The sequence below is a fragment of the Mustela lutreola genome, chromosome 6 (assembly GCF_030435805.1).
Source record: "Mustela lutreola isolate mMusLut2 chromosome 6, mMusLut2.pri, whole genome shotgun sequence".
NCBI lineage: Eukaryota > Metazoa > Chordata > Mammalia > Carnivora > Mustelidae > Mustela > Mustela lutreola.
Window position 1 is genome coordinate 150,873,020 of NC_081295.1, and position 20,760 is coordinate 150,893,779.

A 20,760-nucleotide genomic window follows, 5' to 3' on the forward strand; every position below is an offset into this window, starting at 1 on the left:
GAAGGAAAACTTCCAAATTTATTCTATGAGACCTGTGTTACCCTGATACCTAAATCAGATAAAACCATTACAAAGCAGAACAAAAGAAACTACCAAAAAAAAAAAAAAAGAGAGAGAGAATTGCAGCCAATATCTGATGAACACAGATGCAAAAATCCTCCACAAAATATTAGCAAACCAATTCCAACAATACATTTTAAAAAATCATTCAACACAATGAAATGGCGATTCAATCAAATGGCATTTATTGGAATATTCACCAACCCATCGATGCGATACCTCACATCAATAAGAGAAAGGATAAAAACCATGGATCATTTCAAGATGCAGAAAAAACATGGATATTGTATCCATTCATGATAAAAACTCTCAACAAAGTAGGCTAAGAGGGAATATACCTTAACATAATAAAGGCTGTATATTTAAAAAAAAAAAAAAACCCACAGCAAATATCATACTCCATTGTGAAAACTGAGAGCTCTCCCCCTGAGATCGGGAACAAGACAAAGATGTACACTCTCCTTTTTATCCAACATATTACTAAAGGTCCTAGCCACAGAAATCAGACAAGAAAAAGGAATAAAGGTCATTTAAATTGGTAATGAAGAAGCAAAACTTTCACATTTGCATATGACATGATGCCATATATAGAAAACCTCTTGAACTGATAAGGGGATTCAGTAAGATCACAGGATACAAAATCAATGCCCAGAAATCCATTGCATTTCTATACACTTATAAGGAAGTAGCAAAAAGAGAAATTAAGAAAATAATCCCATTTACAACTGCACCAAAAAGAATAAAATACCTAGGAAGAAACCTAACCAAGGAGATAAAAGAGGTACAGTCTGTAAACCAAAAATCACTGATGAAGAAATTGAAAATGACACAAATGGAAAAATATTCCATGCTCATGGATTGGAAGAATATTGTTAAAATGTCTACACCATCCAATGTAATGTACAGGTCTAATGCACTCCCCATCAAAACACCAATAGTTTTTACGAAACTAGGACAAATAATCCTATAATTTGTGCATAACCACAAAAGACTTCAAATAGCCAAAGAATAACAACAAAATCAACCCATCAAATAATATACTTGGTAGAACTCAAACTCATGTCCTTGGAATTAAATTCCAAGTGACGGTGCTAGTTATCAAAAAGCTAGCGGAAGCCTGAATAATAAGCACGAAATAAGCAAATCCTGAAATCTTCCTGCAAAGAATCACTTCTCTGCCCCTGTGACAGAACCCAATTATTCACACCTACTGGGTTGGTCAGAGGGAAGGGTCAAGATATCATAAACCAAGAGAAGAAAACACGTTTCCATGGACAAACAGGCAAATGATCATGTCCCACCAGCAAGGGGCACAGGCAAGAGATATTTCTATGATGCTCCAATAAGGTAAGAGGGAACACAGAGGGCTATTGTTCCACTCCTCGAGGCCATAGTTCACCATAATACACACTGGTAATACACTTGCAAATATATTTCAATAATACTTGGGATTTCTTATTATAATCATATGAAAAAAGCAATTATTAAAATCACCAATAAAACCCCCCAACAGAACCACACTGTCTTAGCATTTTGAATAGCCCTTTCCAGCCTCTCCTATGCATTCCACATTCATTAAAAAAAAGGGGGGGGGGTCTTAAGTCATGTATTAGCTCTGCAGTTTTGATTTTCCATTTTACTGTAAGCATTTTTCCATGTCACTAAACATCCTCTGAAGACATCAATTTCGTACCATAATTTGATCATTCACCTCTTTTGGACCATTTAGGATGCTCCCAGTTTTTCACTACTATTGACAATAGTAGAACACACTTACGAATAAATTTGATTTCCTGAAGGTAATCCAATCCCTAGGAAAATTCCTAGGGATAGAATATGACTTTTTAAAGATTTTTATTTATTTATTTGAGAGAGAGAGCGAGCAAGCACAAGGACCAGTCAGGGGAGGGGCAGAGGATCGCAAGCAGAATCCCTCTGAGCGCAGAACCCCAAGCAGAGCTCGATCCCACGACCCTGCGATCGCCATCTGAGTCGAGATCAAGAGTCAGGTACTTAACGGACTGAGCCACCCAGCTGCCCCTAGAATATGACTTTTTAAAAGAAAAAAATTCCGGCTTGAAATTTTATGGCGAAGTTGCCTTCCAGAAGGGTAGAACCAATTTATACCAGTGCTCGTTTCAGACTGTGTTTTTTGAAAACACAGAGGCAACCCCAGTTGCGAATGTGATAGGAGAACAATGATCTGCCTGAATCTGGCCCAGCCAGCAACAAGGAAATAAAGGTTCTCCCTGCTGCTTCCTCAGAAAGCTCAATTTGTACTTTTCTGTGAGCAAAAAAGAATTTGTTCCTGATCATCACAAACTTAGAAGGACTCGAGTACCAGCTTTATCACAAGCAAGTGTTGAGCCTGCCCCAGGAGAACAGTAAATGTTCTGGTATTTTTAATAGCTTGCACTCACAGAGAAACCACAAAGGACATCCCCCGCTGCATGTCTTGATGGAAACTGCATTAGCGTCGATAATAAAACTGTATCTTCTGTGCTATCCTCACTATTAATGCCAGTCCAGCCCAAGGAAACTTGATGACTTTCACAATGATAAATAAAATTTCAAGGCCCAGAATAATCTAAAGCACCGGTTTACGGGTTCCCCCAAATTAAAGACATATATATGTTGTTGGACACAAACGCCGACCTCATCTCGTCCCATTCAATTCCTGTCTGGGCTCTTATTCTAAAGACATTACATAAAGGATGCAAAGCATCAGGACTTGGATGCGTGCTCCAGAGAGAACAGCTCTCTCGTCAGGCTGCTCTAAGACACCAGAATATTCGGCTGCAGAACACTACTTTATTCCTCCCCAAGATAAGGCTTTAAAACTGAAATAAATGCCACTGTGAATACGAATTCCATTCTGAAGGGGAACTGCTGGCTGTTTGCAGGCTCATCCTTAAAACACACATTGGTCAGTAACCTCTAACTGACCGCTTGAGATTTAAAACATCTTTTAAGTTTCAGGTTGGTTATTTCCAAGAAGGTGATTTACGAATGAGACATTTGTGCATTTGTGGTGGGTGGGAGAGAATAATGCTGCTTAACAATGTTCTATAGGGGCACCTGGGTGGCTCAGTGGGTTAGAGCCTCTGCCTTCGGCTCAGGTCATGACCCCAAGGTCCTGGGATCAAGCCCCGTATCAGGCTCTCTGCTCAGCGGGGAGCCTGCTTCCCTTCCTCTCTGCCTCCCTCTCTGCCTACTTGGGATCTCTGTCAGATAAATAAATAAGATCTTAAAAAAAAAAAAAAAAAGAATGTTCTATAATTTTAAAAAAGAAGAAGAAGAAAACACACCCAAGAACCAGACAGCCGGAGCACTAAGAACTAAAACCTACAGGTAATAGACACAGCTTCTTTGTATCTTTTCCCACAGTGTCTTTTCCAGTTCAAACATTCTATGTGGTTTGTTTTGGGTTTTTTTAAGATTGTATTTATTTAGGCAGAGAAAGCATGGGGCGGGAGGAAGGGCAGAGTGAGAAGGAGAAAGAATCTCCAGCAGACTTTGAGCTGAGCTTGGAGCCCCCCATGTAGGGTTCCATCTCAGGACCCTGAAATCGTGACCTGAGCTAAGATCAGGAGTCAAATGCTAAACGGACTGAACCCCCCAGACATCCCCAAGCTTTCTATAGCTTTGTGTGTAATGCTAGAGCCTTCTTAATACAAGGAGATCTTAAAAATGCCCGAGCACAGGCATCGCTTGAGGAAATGCGTTGGACCCCGCTGTTGGAAGTCAGGCTGACAGTGACAGATTCCACTGTCCCCTGCCGTCCAAGTCCCCAGATCTATCACATTTCATAAGCACGCTGCTGTCTTCCACAAATGTCCTTTATTTTTTTCTTACTGGTAAATTCCGCCAGTTCTGGCTATACTAAAAATGAATCAATGATCATTCAAGAGTTCATGGTGTTACGGACAGAACCGATGGAAGAGGAGGTGTGAGAAGAAGGGGGAGAACTAGGGACACTGGAGGCGTTTCCCCTGACAGGGTCAGAGCGGGGGACAGCTGTTAGCCCATCAAAAGGCGTGCGTTCATAAAACACGGTACTGCTCTCCTACCGCGGCCACAGCTGAGTCCCACAAATCAGGTGGCTTAAAACCAGAAACTTATCATCTCACGGTTTTCCAGAGGCAAGGCATTGGCAGAGCTGGTTCCATCTAGAGGCTGCGGCAGAACCTGTTTCGTGCTCTCCTCTAGCTTCTGGTGGCTTCTGGCCATCCCTGGAGCCCTCCGGCCTGTGGCTACATCACCCTTCCCTGGGCCTAAGTCTTCACACGGCCTTCTTCCCTCTATAGGTCCCCCGCATCTGTGTCTCCCTGGGCCTCCTTAGGAGGACGCCCCCCTCCGTAATGAAGGGAGAGCCCGCCCTCATCCAGCGCGTCCTCATCTTAGCGAGTTACACCTACAAACACGCTCTGTCCAAAGAAGAACAGGTTCTGAGGTTGAGTTCAGGAAGACATGAATCAACCCAGCACACAGTGATGCGGGCACAGGGGAACGTCCCCTGCAGACTCGCAGTTGGTAACTTGACAGGCATCCCACAGGCTTTGCTCGCCCCTGCGTCCTGGAACCCGGCCTGGAGGGTTCGGGGATCTCAGTCAGTCGCTGCGGAGTGATCCATGAATGAACCTCTTGATTCGGCACCAAAGCCTTTCCTTGGATCACGGACCTGCTGAGTGACAGCCTCTCTCTTCCCTAAGCCACCTCCGGACTCCGTTCCTCTAACGTGGACCGAGAGGGTAAAAGAAAGTCCGGAGGCCTGCACTGCAAAGGGAGAAGGAGGCGGCTTTCTGAGCCAACCACGGGTCCCTGTCACAGTTCCGTGCTCTTGTAAAGCTGTTCCCTCTGCCTAAAACACCCTTCCTCCTACCCCACACCTGGCACTGTGCCTAGCATCCTGGGGACTCAAAAGCTCTTAATCTCACAAAACAAACTGAGGGTTGCTGGGGGGTGGCGGGTGTAGGGAGAGGGTGGTTGGGTTATGGACATTGGGGAAGGTATGTACTATGGTGAGTGCTGTGAGGTGTGTAAACCTGGCGATTCACAGACCTGTACCCCTGGGGCAAATAATATATATAAATTTAAAAAATGATAAAAATAAAATAAAAATTAGGGCCAGGAGCTCCTCTAAGTGTATGTGTGTGGGGGGTGGGGGGTTCAGCTTGGGGGTGAAACCAAAAAATGAAGTTTGTTGATTAAACACCAGGGAGAGTTAGGATCGCTGTTTAAAGATGATTTTTAACATGATTTTTAAAATGATTGTTGCTCCCGTATTTTCCCAACCACTTCATTAGAAAGTAAGACGTTTGCGAATCAGTTTCAGAAAACCTGAACAGCGGTGCTGCACAGCCTGCGGGGAGGGGCATCCCGGAAGGAGACACGTCAAAGAGAAATGTAAAATCTAAGTCAAAGAGAAATGTAAAATCCAAGAGCCTGAGTGAGTCAGGGACCGATGCACGAAGGGGCAAACCACAGACACAGAGACTTGAGGACAAGAAAGTCCTTGTGCCTCAAAGCAACCTCTGCCTTCCTAAACCTCTTCTTGGTGGGACCCTTGAGTTACACAACTGGCGAAATTCACAGAAATGAGCCACGAGTTGCAACCGCTTTATTTCATTACCTGTTCTCCAATAACTCACGGACTCAAGGGCAAGTCAACCTGAGGGGAGAAGGCAGGCTCTCCCCCTGACCTCAGACTCCTGCAGAAAACAGACGAGCTCCTAGGGAAGTAACACGGCCACTATAATGAGTTACGACGACTCACTCTGCCTTACAGTCCATTCCTCAAGATTCATAAAACGCTCTTCCCTAACCAACATCGACAGCGTACACAAGACGCTGCCCACAGTCTTCACCAGGTGACCATCAGGAGAGGGGTGGCCCCCTAGCTTAAGGTCATGGTGACAGACAAAATTTTTACAACAAGTACGGAGACCCCTGCTGTGCTGCATATTACCTTCTAGTTGCTGGAAGTCAGGGGAATCTGGGGAGGGGCCAGGGCAGCCGGGGGCCGCCCAAGGGGGTCTGCTTCTCAACGCGTATAGAAGAATCTCGCTATGATTAAAAATCAGCATGCGATAAACACCAACCCTGCGCTAAGAGCCTCAGAGTAGGGGCCGGGAAGCTATTTCTGTAAAGAGCAAGATAGTAAAGGTTTTGGGCTGTGTGGGTCACGTGTCACAACCACACAACCCTACCACCAGTGCAGCGTAAGAGCAGCCCGAGACGACACATAAGTGGGTCAGTACCCAGCTGTGCTCGAAACGTAGCTACAAAAACAGGTGAGGCGACAGGACAGGTAGAGCCCACGGACCCCACTTTGCCGCCCCCGCCTTAGAACACGGCAGAGCTCATCAGACCTTCCAACCCAACCTCATCAGAGCGCGATCTTCCCAACCGACCGGTCAATCTAACCGCTTGAGCCTCACAGACCCCAAAAGACCAAGTCGAAAACCAAAGTCCAGGCGCCCCACCCCCACCCCCACCCAGATGAAGATACTCACCCCGAGAAATCCGTAGTGAGGATTCCATAGTGGAAGATATAGATGCGGCTGACGTGGCACAGGGTCAGGTAGGCCATGGCGACGAAAAAGGAGTATCTGAAACCAGAAAGAGGGTAGGGTCCGATGATCAGGCAGGGCGGTGACACCGTCCATCTCCTCCTCGTCCTCCCCCTCGCTCCCCACACGCCAGCCACCCCAAAGTCCTCCAGCTCATCTGCGGCCCAGTCCGTGCACTGCTCTCACTTTCCCACACACTGTCGGGTGCCCTTCATCTTCTGTCACGGGGACAGCACGATGGAGTCACCCAGGGAGCTCTGCACCCTCCCGATATGGGGGCTGAACCGGTACAGGGGATGTCTGGCAGGTGTGACTGCACTGGGCAGCCGGAGCTGGGAACCACGGCCCTGTGAGGGCTGCACTCGGATTCTCCAATCCACACACCACCGTCCTCACACAGGATCTCTGCAAAATATAGCCCAGTGGGATGCGGCCCACCAGTCCCTTCCTCAGACGCTTTGTGCTCCTGGCTGCCAGTCTCCGTATTTGCTGCCCACTGCTCTGGTCCATCCGTCCACGGCTCCTGCTCAGCTTCACTCACTCTACTTCCTCCTTGGGTGAGAGCGTTCCCAGTGCTCTGCTCGGGACGCTCACGGCCCACGCCTGAGGCTGCAGGGACCACATACTCTGGATGATTCCATGGCTTCCTACGGACACTGGCCCTGACCACACGGGATGAACTGGCAAAACACACACACGCACGCACGCACGCACACCCATACACACATGCACATGCACACACACACACATGCCATTCAGAGCACTCACCAATTTGCCATTATATCTAGGTGACGTGAAAGGACAAAAATCCAAATGAGTGAGTTCTGAGGACGGAACTGTCTTCATTAAGTGATTTGTGGATCTGCAGTCAAATGCTCTACCCCTGAGTTGTGATTTGTGGATCTGGAAGCAGCACGCCATCCAGCAAGAAGAGGGGAGCTCCACGGAGCGGTACAAAATGGAAGGTTTGCATAGGCAGAGGGTGGACTAAAGGAGTGACCAGGCAAAGAGAAGAAGGGACTGTTTCAGGCAAGGTCACTTTCTCTCAGAGAGAAGCATCTTACCCTACATCTTCCCTTTGGGGGATGGAGAGGGCCACGCGACAGATCTTCCTTGGTGTGGACCAGAAAACTTCCTGGTTGACCAGGGAAGACCCCTATTTCTGGGGGAGGTTGAAAACTGCAGCGAGGTTAGGGTATTAAGCCTCGGTTGGGGGAGTTGGCCCAAGGGACTCCATTGTGGGTCTGTGGTTTTCTTCCTAACAGTGATAACCGAACTAACCATTGTCTCCCCAACAAGACCAAGAGCCCCATGAAGGCAAGAACGTCTTGGGTGTCTCACGCTCAAGAGCAGACAGCTGCGTGCTACAAGAACCAACAACTAAATGAGTGCTATCTGTCGTAAAAGCCCCCAGTGGGTCCCACGGTCCAGTCACATCCAAACTCCTGAACGCGACGTGTGATTTGCTTCACGCACTGAGCTCCACCTTTCCCTTCGGGACTCCTCTTCAGCCACGCTCCATGTCCCCTTACGTTCAAATGACACCAGCTGCTCCCTCTCCACCCTGAGAGCCTCCTTCTCAGGCTAAATGTCTTCCACATGCCGCTTCCCCTGCCTGCAACCCCCTTCGTCTCTACTCTACCTGTGAACTGCCTAGTTACCTAGTTACCAGGTAGGTCTCAGCAACCAGTCAGTCCCCTGGCTCCCCAGCCCACCTCCAGCACCATTCATTTCTCCATTCTCAGGATTTCTCTAGGGCTGCGTGCCAACATACACAATTATAATGCTGAAATTATATGTATGTGTCTGTTCCACACACGCACTGTGACCTTGAGCATCCCTACCCTTGACCACAGATGGGCTTCGTGGACAGTTAGTTGAAATGAACGGAAAGGAGTACATTCAACATTTCAAATGGCTCAGGAGCCCCTCAGCAACACATACATGCAGAAGGCGTAGCATTTAAACATGGGTCATAACAGAGGGAAGATGGAGATTCTCAAATTAAATTATGCCGAACTGCCCAAATGCACATTAAAATAACTCATGAAGACTGGCGCAACCCAGGGACTCGTGAAGGAGGAATGATAAAAACCCACGTGGTAGGGCGCCTGGGTGGCTCAGTGGGGTAAGCCGCTGCCTTCGGCTCAGGTCATGATCTCAGGGTCCTGGGATCGAGTCCCGCATCGGGCTCTCTGCTCAGCAGGGAGCCTGCTTCCTCCTCTCTCTGTCTGCCTGCCTCTCTGCTTACTTGTAATCTCTCTCTGTCAAATAAATAATAAATAAAATCTTTAAAAAAAAAAAAAAAAAAAAAAAACAGTTAGTTGAAATGAACGGAAAGGAGTACATTCAACATTTCAAATGGCTCAGGAGCCCCTCAGCAACACATACATGCAGAAGGCGTAGCATTTAAACATGGGTCATAACAGAGGGAAGATGGAGATTCTCAAATTAAATTATGCCGAACTGCCCAAATGCACATTAAAATAACTCATGAAGACTGGCGCAACCCAGGGACTCGTGAAGGAGGAATGATAAAAACCCACGTGGTAGGGCGCCTGGGTGGCTCAGTGGGTTAAGCCGCTGCCTTCGGCTCAGGTCATGATCTCAGGGTCCTGGGATCAAGTCCCACATCGGGCTCTCTGCTCAGCAGGGAGCCTGCTTCCCTTCCTCTCTCTCTACCTGCCTCTCCGTCTACTTGTGATTTCTCTCTGTCAAATAAATAAATAAAATCTTTAAAAAAAAAAAAAAAACCCACGTGGTAGCGAGCAAGATCCAGACAGTGAGTGGTAGGAGTTCTGTAAACACCAAAGCACTACCTGTCTTCACGTTCTCTTTACCATTATTTACAAACAAAGATGTTACAACCCCAAAAAAAGACCTTCCCAGACTCGGGTTCATCTTTAAGGCTTTTCAAACAGGAAGACGGTGAACAAAGCGAGTGAAGAAGAGAAAGCAACTCTCTGAAGCGCTGAGCAGAAGAAGGATGGACCTGGGGAGACCTTTCTGCATCTCACCTCTGCTTCTTTCTCTGGCCAGTTCGCGAGGGTCAAGGCAAAAGCACAAAGTGAATTCAAGAGACAAATTCTCCCAGGGCCCTTTTGAAAGCAACCGTTGCCTGCTTCCTCTTTCTTCTCAACAGACCCTTACATTCCGCAGCCCCTCCACCCAGAGAGAAAACCCAGTTCAACTCATTTGTTATCATAAGAGCTATTTATCAAAGATGGTGCCAAGTATTGTGCCCCACTACAACAGGGCACTGTACTCATGCTCTAGACAAACCTGAAAAAAATCTAAGGAATCCAGGAGTGGTAGAGAGAGCATGTATTCTGGAGAGAGACCAACAGGACTTCAAATCCCAGCAATGGCAAAACTCGTGCGTGAAGTCCAGAGAACAGTTCTTTTAGGAAGGAGAGCTGTGGCAGAGCCTGGGGTAGAGGGAATCCTATTCCCTTCCTGCCCCAGGTGGTGGTAACATGACGTATTCAGTCGGTACAAACTCATGGATCTGTATGCCTCTCTACTCTGAGCTTTCAATTTCCTCCCCTTGGCTGCGGAGAAAAAGATCTAAATCCCATAGAAGTGTCCTAGAAAGAATATCTTTGCAATAATGATACTGATACACTAAATAAAACTTTATATATTAAAAAACAATGAAAACTATTTAAAAGAGCTTGGCTGGGGCACCTGGGTGGCTCACTGCGTTAAAACCTCTGCCTTCGGCTCAGGTCATGATCCCAGGGTCCTGGGATGGAGCCCTGCATGGGGCTCTCTGCTCGGCAGGGAGTCTGCTTCCCCCCCACCCCTGTCTTCCTGCCTGTGATCTCTGTCTGTCAAATAAATAAATAAAATCTTTAAAAAATAATTAAAAATAAAAGAGCTTGGCTTAGCACTTGACACCAAGCAGATACCCACCCCCCCAACAACTGGTCACTGTGTTGCACATTCTGACAAGAAGCTGTCCATCTGAGGAGGTACAAACTATATTCTGTTCCAGTTGGTTTAGATGGAATAAATGAACACCTGTGATTTCTGTCCAATATAGCGGCTTGGGAAGGAAACAGAGCTGGTGCGCCAAGAATTCTCTAGACAAAGACAACCATGTGTCCAGACATGGGTTAACTCCCCTTGGCAGCAGAGACTGACCTTCTACTCTGCTTCCCAGCCAAAGGACACAACTCTTTGTGACCGGTTCAGCCAGGGGAAGAACACAATTCACAAAGAATCATGAAATCCTGATCCCAAAGGAAACTTAAACCCCACCTTTAAGAGGTGGGAAATCTGATGTACAAAGAAGCTGTGTGAACTATTTGAACTCCCGCTGCTAGAAAGTGCCAGATTTCCAGTCTAATGTTCTTTCCCTGCATCAGTAGGAAGCCACTTCCCTCCGTCCGGAACTATGAGCCACTCCCTTCTTCTGCAATCTTGGCAACCACACCAGCGAAGAAAGAGGGGAAGAACTTGTTCTGGCGTCCTTTCTGGTCTTATGACACAGGCCTCTGCTACCACAATATTATGATGGGGCATCAGTCATAGCCTGTCTGGAAACCACTCAGCTTGGCCAAGGCTGGAGTGTTCCATTCCTGGCCAGAGATGAAGACCGGGCCCAGCGTGGAATGAGTGTGCGTGGAGGTCTCCTGACCCTCTGAAAAATGGTCCACACCCATCGGCATCACACAAGTGTGGTGAGAGATGACAAGCCACAATTTGTAAGGTCATTAAAAATGTGCTATAGAGATGTAACAATATTTTTATTAATTGTCGCACTGCTTCAAAACTCAGGTTTGGGAAAAGGCCAGACATTTTCACTGCCGCCCCCAACACTAAAAACAGCATTTTGCTATAATATGAGGCATTCCCAATACCGGTTCTTGGAAATATGGATTTCCTATTTCCCTTCTGAAGGGGTGACCCAATCCCTTTCAAGGAAGGCATTTGGGAGAGAGAGGATTACAATTCAATTTTTCAGAGCTCATCTGGACACAGAGTTGGGTGAAAATAAAATAAATTCTAATAAATTTTATTAGAATGGTGCAAAAAGGGACACCTGGGTGGCTCAGTTGGTTAAGCAGCTGCCTTCGGCTCAGGTCATGATCCCAGGGTCCTGGGATCGAGTCCCACATCGGGCTCCTTGCTCGGCAGGGAGCCTGCTTCTCCCTCTGCCTCTGCCTGCCTCTTTGTCTGCCTGTGCTCGCTCACTCACTCTCCCTCTGTCTCTGGCAAATAAATAAATAAAATCTTAAAAAAAGGGGCACCTGGGTGGCTCAGTGGATTAGGCCGCTGCCTTCGGCTCAGGTCATGATCTCAGGGTCCTGGGATCGAGTCCCGCGTCGGGCTCTCTGCTCAGCAGGGAGCCTGCTTCCTCCTCTCTCTCTCTCTGCCTGCCTCTCTGACTACTTGTGATTTCTCTCTGTCAAATAAATAAATAAAATCTTTAAAAAAAAAAAAAAAAAAAAAATCTTAAAAAAAAAAAAAAAGAATGGTGCAAAAATATTTTCCCTTGGAAACCAGACATTTGTTGCAAGTAATTTACAAGACTATCCACGAAAAAGTTAAATTTCAATGATTTTCAGAAGGAAAACTATTGTGCTAACTGTCTTATTAATCAAAGACCCTACTGAAGTTCAAAGAAGGCATCTGCTTTTTCAGAAATGCCATCAAGAAAGAAGTCATCGCAGGGCAAATGTCTCTCCAAAGGTGTTTGGTCACTCCTTCCATAAATATTTATTGAGCCCTTACTTGTGCCCAGTATTGTCCTAGACTCTGAGGACACAACAGTGAACTCTGTTTTCATAGAGCTTACGTTCCAGCACCACTGAAAGGCATAATTAATACTGAGGTTTCACACAGACAAGGCTAAACAGATACACAGGTGTCCAAATTGATGATCCAAACACTGTTGCCTTCAAGCAGAATTAAGTTACCTGCGTAGCTTTTAAATCAAAATATCATAGTACGAATACTTCTTCCCCTTTTAACATTTTATGGTGCATATTTTAAGTACACAAAGTTTCGACGTAGGCACACACCTAGAAAACCACAGCCACATTCCAGGTAACAGACCTATCTGTCGCCCCCACACACAGTCTTCCTGCCTCTCTGAGCCGATCCTTCCTGATCTCCGTGGACCAGCCCAGCTCAGTTAACCTCCGATCTGATCTCTGCCACTACAAATTAGTTTGCATTTTCAAGACCAGAATTTCTGTAGCATCGTTCATTCCGCATATTTACTCCATGTCACCGTCATCAATCATTCCCTCTTCTCGAATGCAGAGCAGTACCCCAGTGTAGGGACCACTGGGACTGTCTCCAGTCTGCAGACTATCACAGAGCGGCTTCTACTCTGAAATGTTTGCAAAGTGTCCTCTGAATACTCCCAGCATTTAGGGACCCCCCCAACCTCTCCTTCTGATACCCCAGAGAACTTAGGATATGCAATTTGTGGTGGGCAAAACGGGGAAGGTACCCCTTTACCCTGAAACACATCTCAGAGGTCACAAAAAACCCTCACGTGGTCTGGTTCGCTCCCAGAACCTTACCTGTGAATACTGGATACGTTTGCGGTGACCATGATTCCGTAGCACATCAACACCAGCACAAAAAGGTGAACGGAGTACCTATAAGACATCACAGAGAGGAGGGGCACTGAATATATTCCAAATTAACAGACCTACTGCACGCCCATACCCCGCCCCCCCAAAAAGCCCACAAGCCATTAACTGCATTTACGTAAGAGAAAATAAATCAAGTATTTTTGCTCTGTGTAATCTTGAAATGGCAGGAGGAAGCCATGACACAGGCTGCCAACGGCGGTGCTGGTGAGGTCAGCGATCCATAAATGGAATGCTTACACCTTTGTACATGTACAACCGGGAGTCCAGAAGTATTCTTTCTTTCTTTAGAACATCTTTTTTTATTTTTTTAATTTTAAAGCACCAGAACCCAAACTGACCTTTTCCAGACACCAAGACTGTCACCTGTTTGCTGCTTCAAAATACTTGTCATCCTTTCTCACATTTTTATTGGAGGAGGAAAAGCAGCAGTCTTGTAACCTGAATAAACTCACAAATGTCCTTAAGTTGCACTTCTAGAAAGGTCTGTTCCTACAACATCCCCCCCACCCCGTCCCCTGGAGAAGAGTCACTCACAGGGTCACTGACTGGCTTACTTAGTAGCGTGTCATCTACAGACTCTCTCTCTGTTAAGGAATGTCTTGAGGAATGTTGAGGAATGTTTCCTCAAACCAGCCCTAGAACTATTGTCCTACTCCAAGCACAGGAGCGACACCAATTACCTCCAGCAGTAATGCAAGAAAAACATCAATATCTACAACAGGTAGGAAGGGTTCCTCAGCTGGAAAATGAAACCATATCCTATTCTATTTACATGACCCATGGGGAGGTGAGTCGAAGCATAACTTATAGAAAAGTTCACAGAACTGACTTTTAATGGGTAGTTTATTGGTTCTAGGTTCTTAGAGTACATGGGCATTCCTGGGACATCCCCATTATCCTACAATAGGAGTAAATACATTTCTTTCCTCGGTGCCTGGCAAATGCCAAAAACATTGCCACAAAACACTCAAATGATAAGGATTACAATTTCTAAGCTCATACTCACCAGCCAAAACAAAAGATGACAAAATAGATGCCAAAAACGGTGACAAACGCATGCCGGACATCGGGACTGGTTTTACCAGGACTCAGGTAGATGCGGAACCAGAACGCAGCGAACAGAGCAAAGAGCTGGCACGCCACGAAATTCACCTGCACGGGGGGTCAAGAGAGAGAGAAAGAGACTCAGATCTTTACCCTTTTACCTGTGTGGGAATCCTCTCTACTCTTTCCAGAGTTCCACACCAAGATGCCTCTGAGCACTCGCACTTGGATTGTTTCCTCGGCAGAGAGTGTTTGTTTGGAAACGACTGGGGAGACTGAAAATTCCCAATGCCCTCCACTGGCGGAAGAAGCGAGGAAACTGAGTTTCATTTCCAATCCTTTAAGGCTAGCCCAGGTGGCTTGTCCACCCACACACAGAGGGCTTTTTAATGTACAACGGCCTCAGGGACTGTGGGGTCAGCTTGCTGGGTCTCTCTCCCCCCCAACCCCATGCCCACCCCCAGCACCATCCTAAGATAAAGCACTGGTTCCTGGAGAATCGAAAATGAATCAAATCCATGAAGCTTCCTTCACTGACTACCTAGGAAACTAAATGCTTCTCTCCAAAGTCATCATCAGCTGTTTTGACTCTAATTTTTCTCATTTTAATTAATGCCAAATTAACAAGAGCACTGCCCAAGCTAAATGGCATGAAAAATCCACACAGAACAGCCCCGCCTTCGACTTCCAAATGCCAACCCTGTCCAATTATGCAAAACAGGCAACCAACTTCCTGGGAAAAATCTCATCGGTCTCTCTCTCAAAAACACTGGACCTGAAAGAAACTATAAAAGCATTCCCTGATGCCCATCGGAAAGATCAGCTGATTTAACCCAAAACCAAAACAGACCACGTGATGGAACCATTAACGACACCGGGAACAGCGGTTCCAACCCCCCAGAGCTTTCGGAGTGAAAGCTTCGCTTTTAAGACACTTAAGGGAAAGGGGATGGAGGATATAAATATCTGAATGGAGCCTCAAATTCAGCCTCCGCAGGTTTTCGCACGACGGAAAATAGTAGCTGTTAGTGACATTCATTAGGGTCGCCTCTGAGGTAGAGCGAGAGGCAGTGACCTCTACTCAATCTGAGCTTATTCTGTTTTCCCAGTAAAAACCAAGACTACTTTGGACCCCTGATGATTCACAGAAATACTTCTGGAGAATTCTTTTGTTTCATTTTTTATTGATTTTTATTAGTACTATTATCATCATTGAGTAGGTTCCATGCCCACCATGGAGCCCTACTTGGGGCCCAAACTCACGACCCTGAGTTCAAGACCTGAGCCGAAATCAAGAATTGGTTGCTTAATCGACGGAGTCACTCAGGTGCCTCTTTTGTTTCGTTTTTAAAAATTGACTGCGCTGAGATCGCCCCCCGCCCCATTAGATCATTTGTGTTCACCGGTCTCTCCAAAAACTTGATCCCACTACTGCTCACCATCACTTTCTACCCTGAAAGACAGAGAGGAGGTGAACTGTAACCTAGCCTACATGATGTGATCATACCTTTTTTTTTTTTTAATCTAAATCCAATTAGCCAACATATAGTACATCATTAGTTTCAGATGTAGAGTCCCATAATTCAGCAGTTGCATGTAACACCCAGTGCTCATCACATCACAAACCCTCCTTAATGTCCATCACCCAGTTACGCCAACCCCAACCGACCCCCCACAAGGTCATACCTTCTTATGTAGCCTAAATATGCCATCTCAGCTCTCCCTCTCAGACACAGTAGAGAGGGAAAAAACCATCTTAGCAAGGTTCAAAATGTAAAGGAATTGGCAAGTAGAAAGTCAAAGTTACGATCGTCTGTAGGTGATCACACACTCTTTCCTTCTCTCGGCCACAGAGAACACAGTCACTGAGGAGAGCACCCAAGGGGAAATCCGTTCCATTCCTCTGGCCTGGCCCGTAATTACTGAGCACCCCTGTGCGTGAGGAATGACTCAAACGGCAGAGCAGTGGTTCTCAAGTGTGGTTCCCTGACCAGCAGCACGGGCATCACCTGGAAAACCATCAGAAATGCAAATTCTCGTGCCCCACCTGAGACCTACTAAATTAGGCGTTCCCAAGGTGGGTCCGGCACTGTGTGCTTTAACGGTCCCCCAAGGGATGGTGATGCACAGTCACTTTGAGAAGCACTGGCATGGAGGAGAAGGGAGGCCCGGCTCCTGCCTCCAGGAGCTTATACCCTGAGAAAGGAGCACAATAACCTCCAGTCACTGGAAAGTAACATTAACATGATGTGAACTTGTTACATTATTATTATTCTCTTACACTCTGCCCCCTTTAGATCCAAAGTAAATAACAAGAAGTCTCATGATTAAGGAGGGAGGAGGCTCTGGCTGACAATCAGGAAAAAAACTGTTTAAATAGGTACAAACTGGTCCCAGCCCTTCTGACGTAACTGGCATGGCGTCAGGATTTCCAAGGCATCAGGTGGTTCTCATAGGCAGGCAAGACAGAGAACACCTGCTTTAGCACAATAAAGAGAGAGGCCTCCAAAGACACCCAGGAGAAACTAGGCTTTCTCAGAAAGAAGAAAAATAGAGGACGGGGAGGTTGGACCCTGAAGGCGTGGGGCAGAGGTGAGAAGGAACAGATTTAAGCCTGGTGGCTGTCCCTCAGCTGGTCCAGATTTCCACAGCCTCCTGCCAGTCTCGTCAGCTGGACTGGTCTTCAAAGAGGTGGATCCTTGCACCCCCCCAAGGAAGAATAAGGCTCAGGGTGCAAACATGCCATCTGATCTTGTCACTCCAGGGATCAATAAAGAGGAAGAAACGCTCACGGGGTCACTGACGCAATCTGCCATCTTTTTGCCACCATACTCTGAACGCCCTAGTTCTGACTCTCAGGTGTCAGCTGGGTGACATTAGGTAATTCATTGATTCTGCAAATATTTACTGGTTGACGCTATATGCCAGATACAGGAGACAGTGGGCAAGACATTGTCACGACCAGCAAGTCAAGAAAAGAAGACTTACATGCTCTGGGTTTCAAAAAAAATGGGGCGGGGGGGGATGTGTGGTAAGTAGGAAATCTTTGATTCAGGAGACCTGGTCTCTAACGTCTCTTCTGGCTCTAATGGACTCTCATTCTAACCTAACCTGAATCCTTTCCCTTAACTGTTCGCAGTTAATGCCTAAATGCCAGACCTTGTTCGGGACTGGAAGCTTCCTGCTACACACAGACACAATCCACTCCTCCGTCCTCTTCCTGGGAGCGAGTCCCGGATGGCTTTCTGAATGTTCCCTGGCAAACCGTTCCAAGGCAAAGGTGGAAACACAGTAGAGCCCCTTGGCTCTACAGGAGGCTTTTTTTTTTTAAAGATTTTATTTATTTATTTGACAGAGAGAGATCACAAGTAGGCAGAGAGGCAGGCAGAGAGAGAGAGGGAAGCAGGCTCCCCGCTGAGCAGAGAGCCCGATGCGGGACTCGATCCCAGGACCCTGGGATCATGACCTGAGCCGAAGGCAGAGGCTTTAACCCACTGAGCCACCCAGGCACCCCTACAGGAGGCTTCTAACAGAATTGCTTTTCAACTCCCAGATGTACATCTTAAAAGGCACACACTGAGCCACAGATACCGCTTCGCACCCATGGGAACGGCTCTTCTTTCAAAAAGCAAAATAGTAAGTGTTGGCAAGGATGAGGAGAAACTAGAGCGCTGTGCGCTGCTGGTAGGAGGGCAGGGTGGTGCAGCCCCGTGGAAAACAATATGGCGGTTCTTCAGAACATGAAGAATACAGTGACACAGGGCCCGGCAATCCCACTTCTGGGTATTTACCCAAAAGAACTGAAAACTGGGTCTTGAATGAATATTTCTTCATCCATGTGTGTAGCAGCGCTGTTCACAATAACCAAAAGGTGGCATCAACCCAAGTGTCTCTCAGTGGATGAACGGATCAACAAAATGTGGTCTGTGGACACCGTGGGAGTATTATCCCGCCTTAAAATGGGGGAAATTCTGACACAGGCTATGACACGGTTGAACTTTGAGGACTTGATGCTAAGCGAATAAGTCAGTCACAAAAGGACAGACATTGTATGATTCCCCCTAAACGAGGTACCTAGAATACAGTAGTTAAATTCATAGAGACAGAGAGTAGAACGGTGATTCATGGTAGACAGACTGAGGGGTGGAGGGAATGGGGTTATTATCTGATGGATACAGAGTTTCAGTTTTGCAAGGTTAATGGAATTCTGGAGGTGGGTGTTGGTGATGGTTGCCTGACAATGGGGATGTCCTTACTGCCACGGAACGGTACTGTGTGCTTAAAAATGGTGAAAATGGAATATTTTGTATTTTGTCTATTTTACCACAATGAGAAAAAAAGTATAGGCTGAAGCAGGACTCCAATTTCTTTGCAATTGTTCACTTCCTATCAACTCTAGTAGCTGGTATGACCATGACCATCTCTGCGGCCAACAGTGGCAGGTTCTCATGATAATTCATGTAGGAACAGGATGAAATCTTTGTTTCTTTCCTCTACATAAGGCCAATAAAATGGGCGGCATTGTTTTTCAGAGGGATAAGTCACAGTGGATTTGATTTGATCCATACGATCTGCTTCCAAATAATCTTGAAAGAATGGAGACTGGAGAGAGCATAAAGCAGTGGCTCTCAAGGAGGGATGCCTTGCCCCCAGGTGACATTTTTGGCTGTCATCATCAGAAAAAGTAGCAGGGGAAAGCTCCTGGCCTCTAGTGGGTATAAGCTAGGAATACCGCTAAACATCCTAACAGGGACAGGACAGCTCTCCACAACAAAGAATTTTCTGGCCCAACATGTCTGGAGATCCCGAGTTAACAAATTACGGATCCTGGTTCAGATGAAACACGATCGGCAACGAGCTGCAAACAGAGAGCTGAGCACATGAATGTTCATCCTACTCACCTCTCCACTTTTGTGTATGTTTGAGCCTTTCCAGAATCAGCAGGTTTTAAAAATTACACAACTCTGGAAACCAAATCACTGACTTGAGATGACACAGATATTAAACTCCAGTGACTCCCAGCCCTTGAAACTAGGAAGGTCTCTTTATCCAAATTGGAGAAACACCTAAGTTGGTGAGATAAACCTATCTTTGGTTTGTATAAACCAAAATAATAAAGGGATTGGGTCTTCCTGCCTAGTAAAAACAAACAAATGAGAAAAACCTTTTAGGAAACGATCAAAGTCCCATAAGAAGAGTGTCAAATTACAAGAATTACAAAAGAAAAAGTTCTACCTTCAATAATCATCCCATGAAGATGAGCACTGGTGGTTATAGGCCACTGATGAATTATTGAACAACGCATCGGATACTAACGATGTACTACATGTTGGTTAATTGGATTTAAATTAAAAATCATCATCATCATCATCATCATCATCACATGGAAGTATGTGACCGCCTCTCCCACAAGCAGCAACAGACCCCGTGGTTTCAAGGGTCGACCGAGAGCCAAGTACCGGGCTACAAGACCAGGATCCACCATCTACTGGGGGACGAGCTACAGGAACTTGCTGCATTTGGACTCTTAGTTCAGGTGACAGGGGTGCTAATGGTGGTACCACTTCACAGGGCTGTTGGAACTGAAGATTATGTAAAATCATTTGAAACGGTACTTGGCAAGGACAATACCTGCTACTAATACTATCATATACCCACTACATTAACACACGAACTACACATCGAATAACCCAATACACAGTAAGTTCTGTTGAGCTACTGCGGACGGGCTTCCTCAGTGTCCTCCCTGCGGCTCCTGTAACAATTCCCTTTCCCACCCAGCATTCCGGCAGCCGCCAGCGTCCTCCATGGTCCCTTCTTCCGCAGGGAGAGGCAATGAAGCTTATGACAATGAGTCACTGTCTGGGTTTTCCGGCTCCCGAGTAGGGTTTCATAAACCTACGGCAGAGATAAATCTGAGAACGGCAAAGCAGCCTCCACCCACGTAGGAAGGAGGCTGGGGGAATGATGCGGGTGTCTCCGTAGGAGAAGGGTCGCCGGCCTTCTCAGAATGCAGCCCTGGGAGCTGGCCAGCGCGGCTTCCAGGAGGCGCAGAGGTTGATGAACAATACGGACCACAGGTATCACTCCAGCCCTTCTCCTGGGCTCTGAGGACAGCAAAGAGGCCTCGGAGAGCAGGCAGGCCCGAGAAGTTCTTGCAGGTACACTAAGAGAACATGACTATGAACCTGCCCACAGGAGGCAGAGTGTAGAGCGGACAAAGCAGCCCCCAGAGGTCAACACCCAAAACCAAAAGGAGAGAATCCACTCCAGCAGAGGTGAGCAAAGTGCCAATCACACAGCAACCCGAGGCCCTCACCGCGGCTACAAAGGTCTGTAGACCCCCTTGGGGCTTAGCTTATTCCTAGCAGGAGAGGCGGACAAACCTTTGGCATAATCAGCCTTTCACAGGAAGGGAGCTGCCTTGAAAGGGAATTTAGACTGAAAGCTAAATGAAGTTTAGCAGGGAG

The 20,760-nt window shown here is 46.6% G+C and overlaps 1 protein-coding gene across 1 annotated transcript in view; it reads right to left on the minus strand.

Annotated features, from left to right (window-relative positions):
• Window positions 1–20,760, minus strand: part of MBOAT1 (membrane bound O-acyltransferase domain containing 1) — a 111,437-nt gene that overhangs the window by 37,514 nt on the left and 53,163 nt on the right. The window contains exons 2-4 of the mRNA XM_059179441.1: window positions 14,253–14,398; window positions 13,172–13,249; window positions 6,576–6,671 (exon numbers count right to left, since the gene is read on the minus strand). Of these exons, the coding sequence (XP_059035424.1) occupies window positions 6,576–6,671; window positions 13,172–13,249; window positions 14,253–14,398 (320 nt within the window). The remainder of the gene's footprint in view (window positions 1–6,575; window positions 6,672–13,171; window positions 13,250–14,252; window positions 14,399–20,760) is intronic.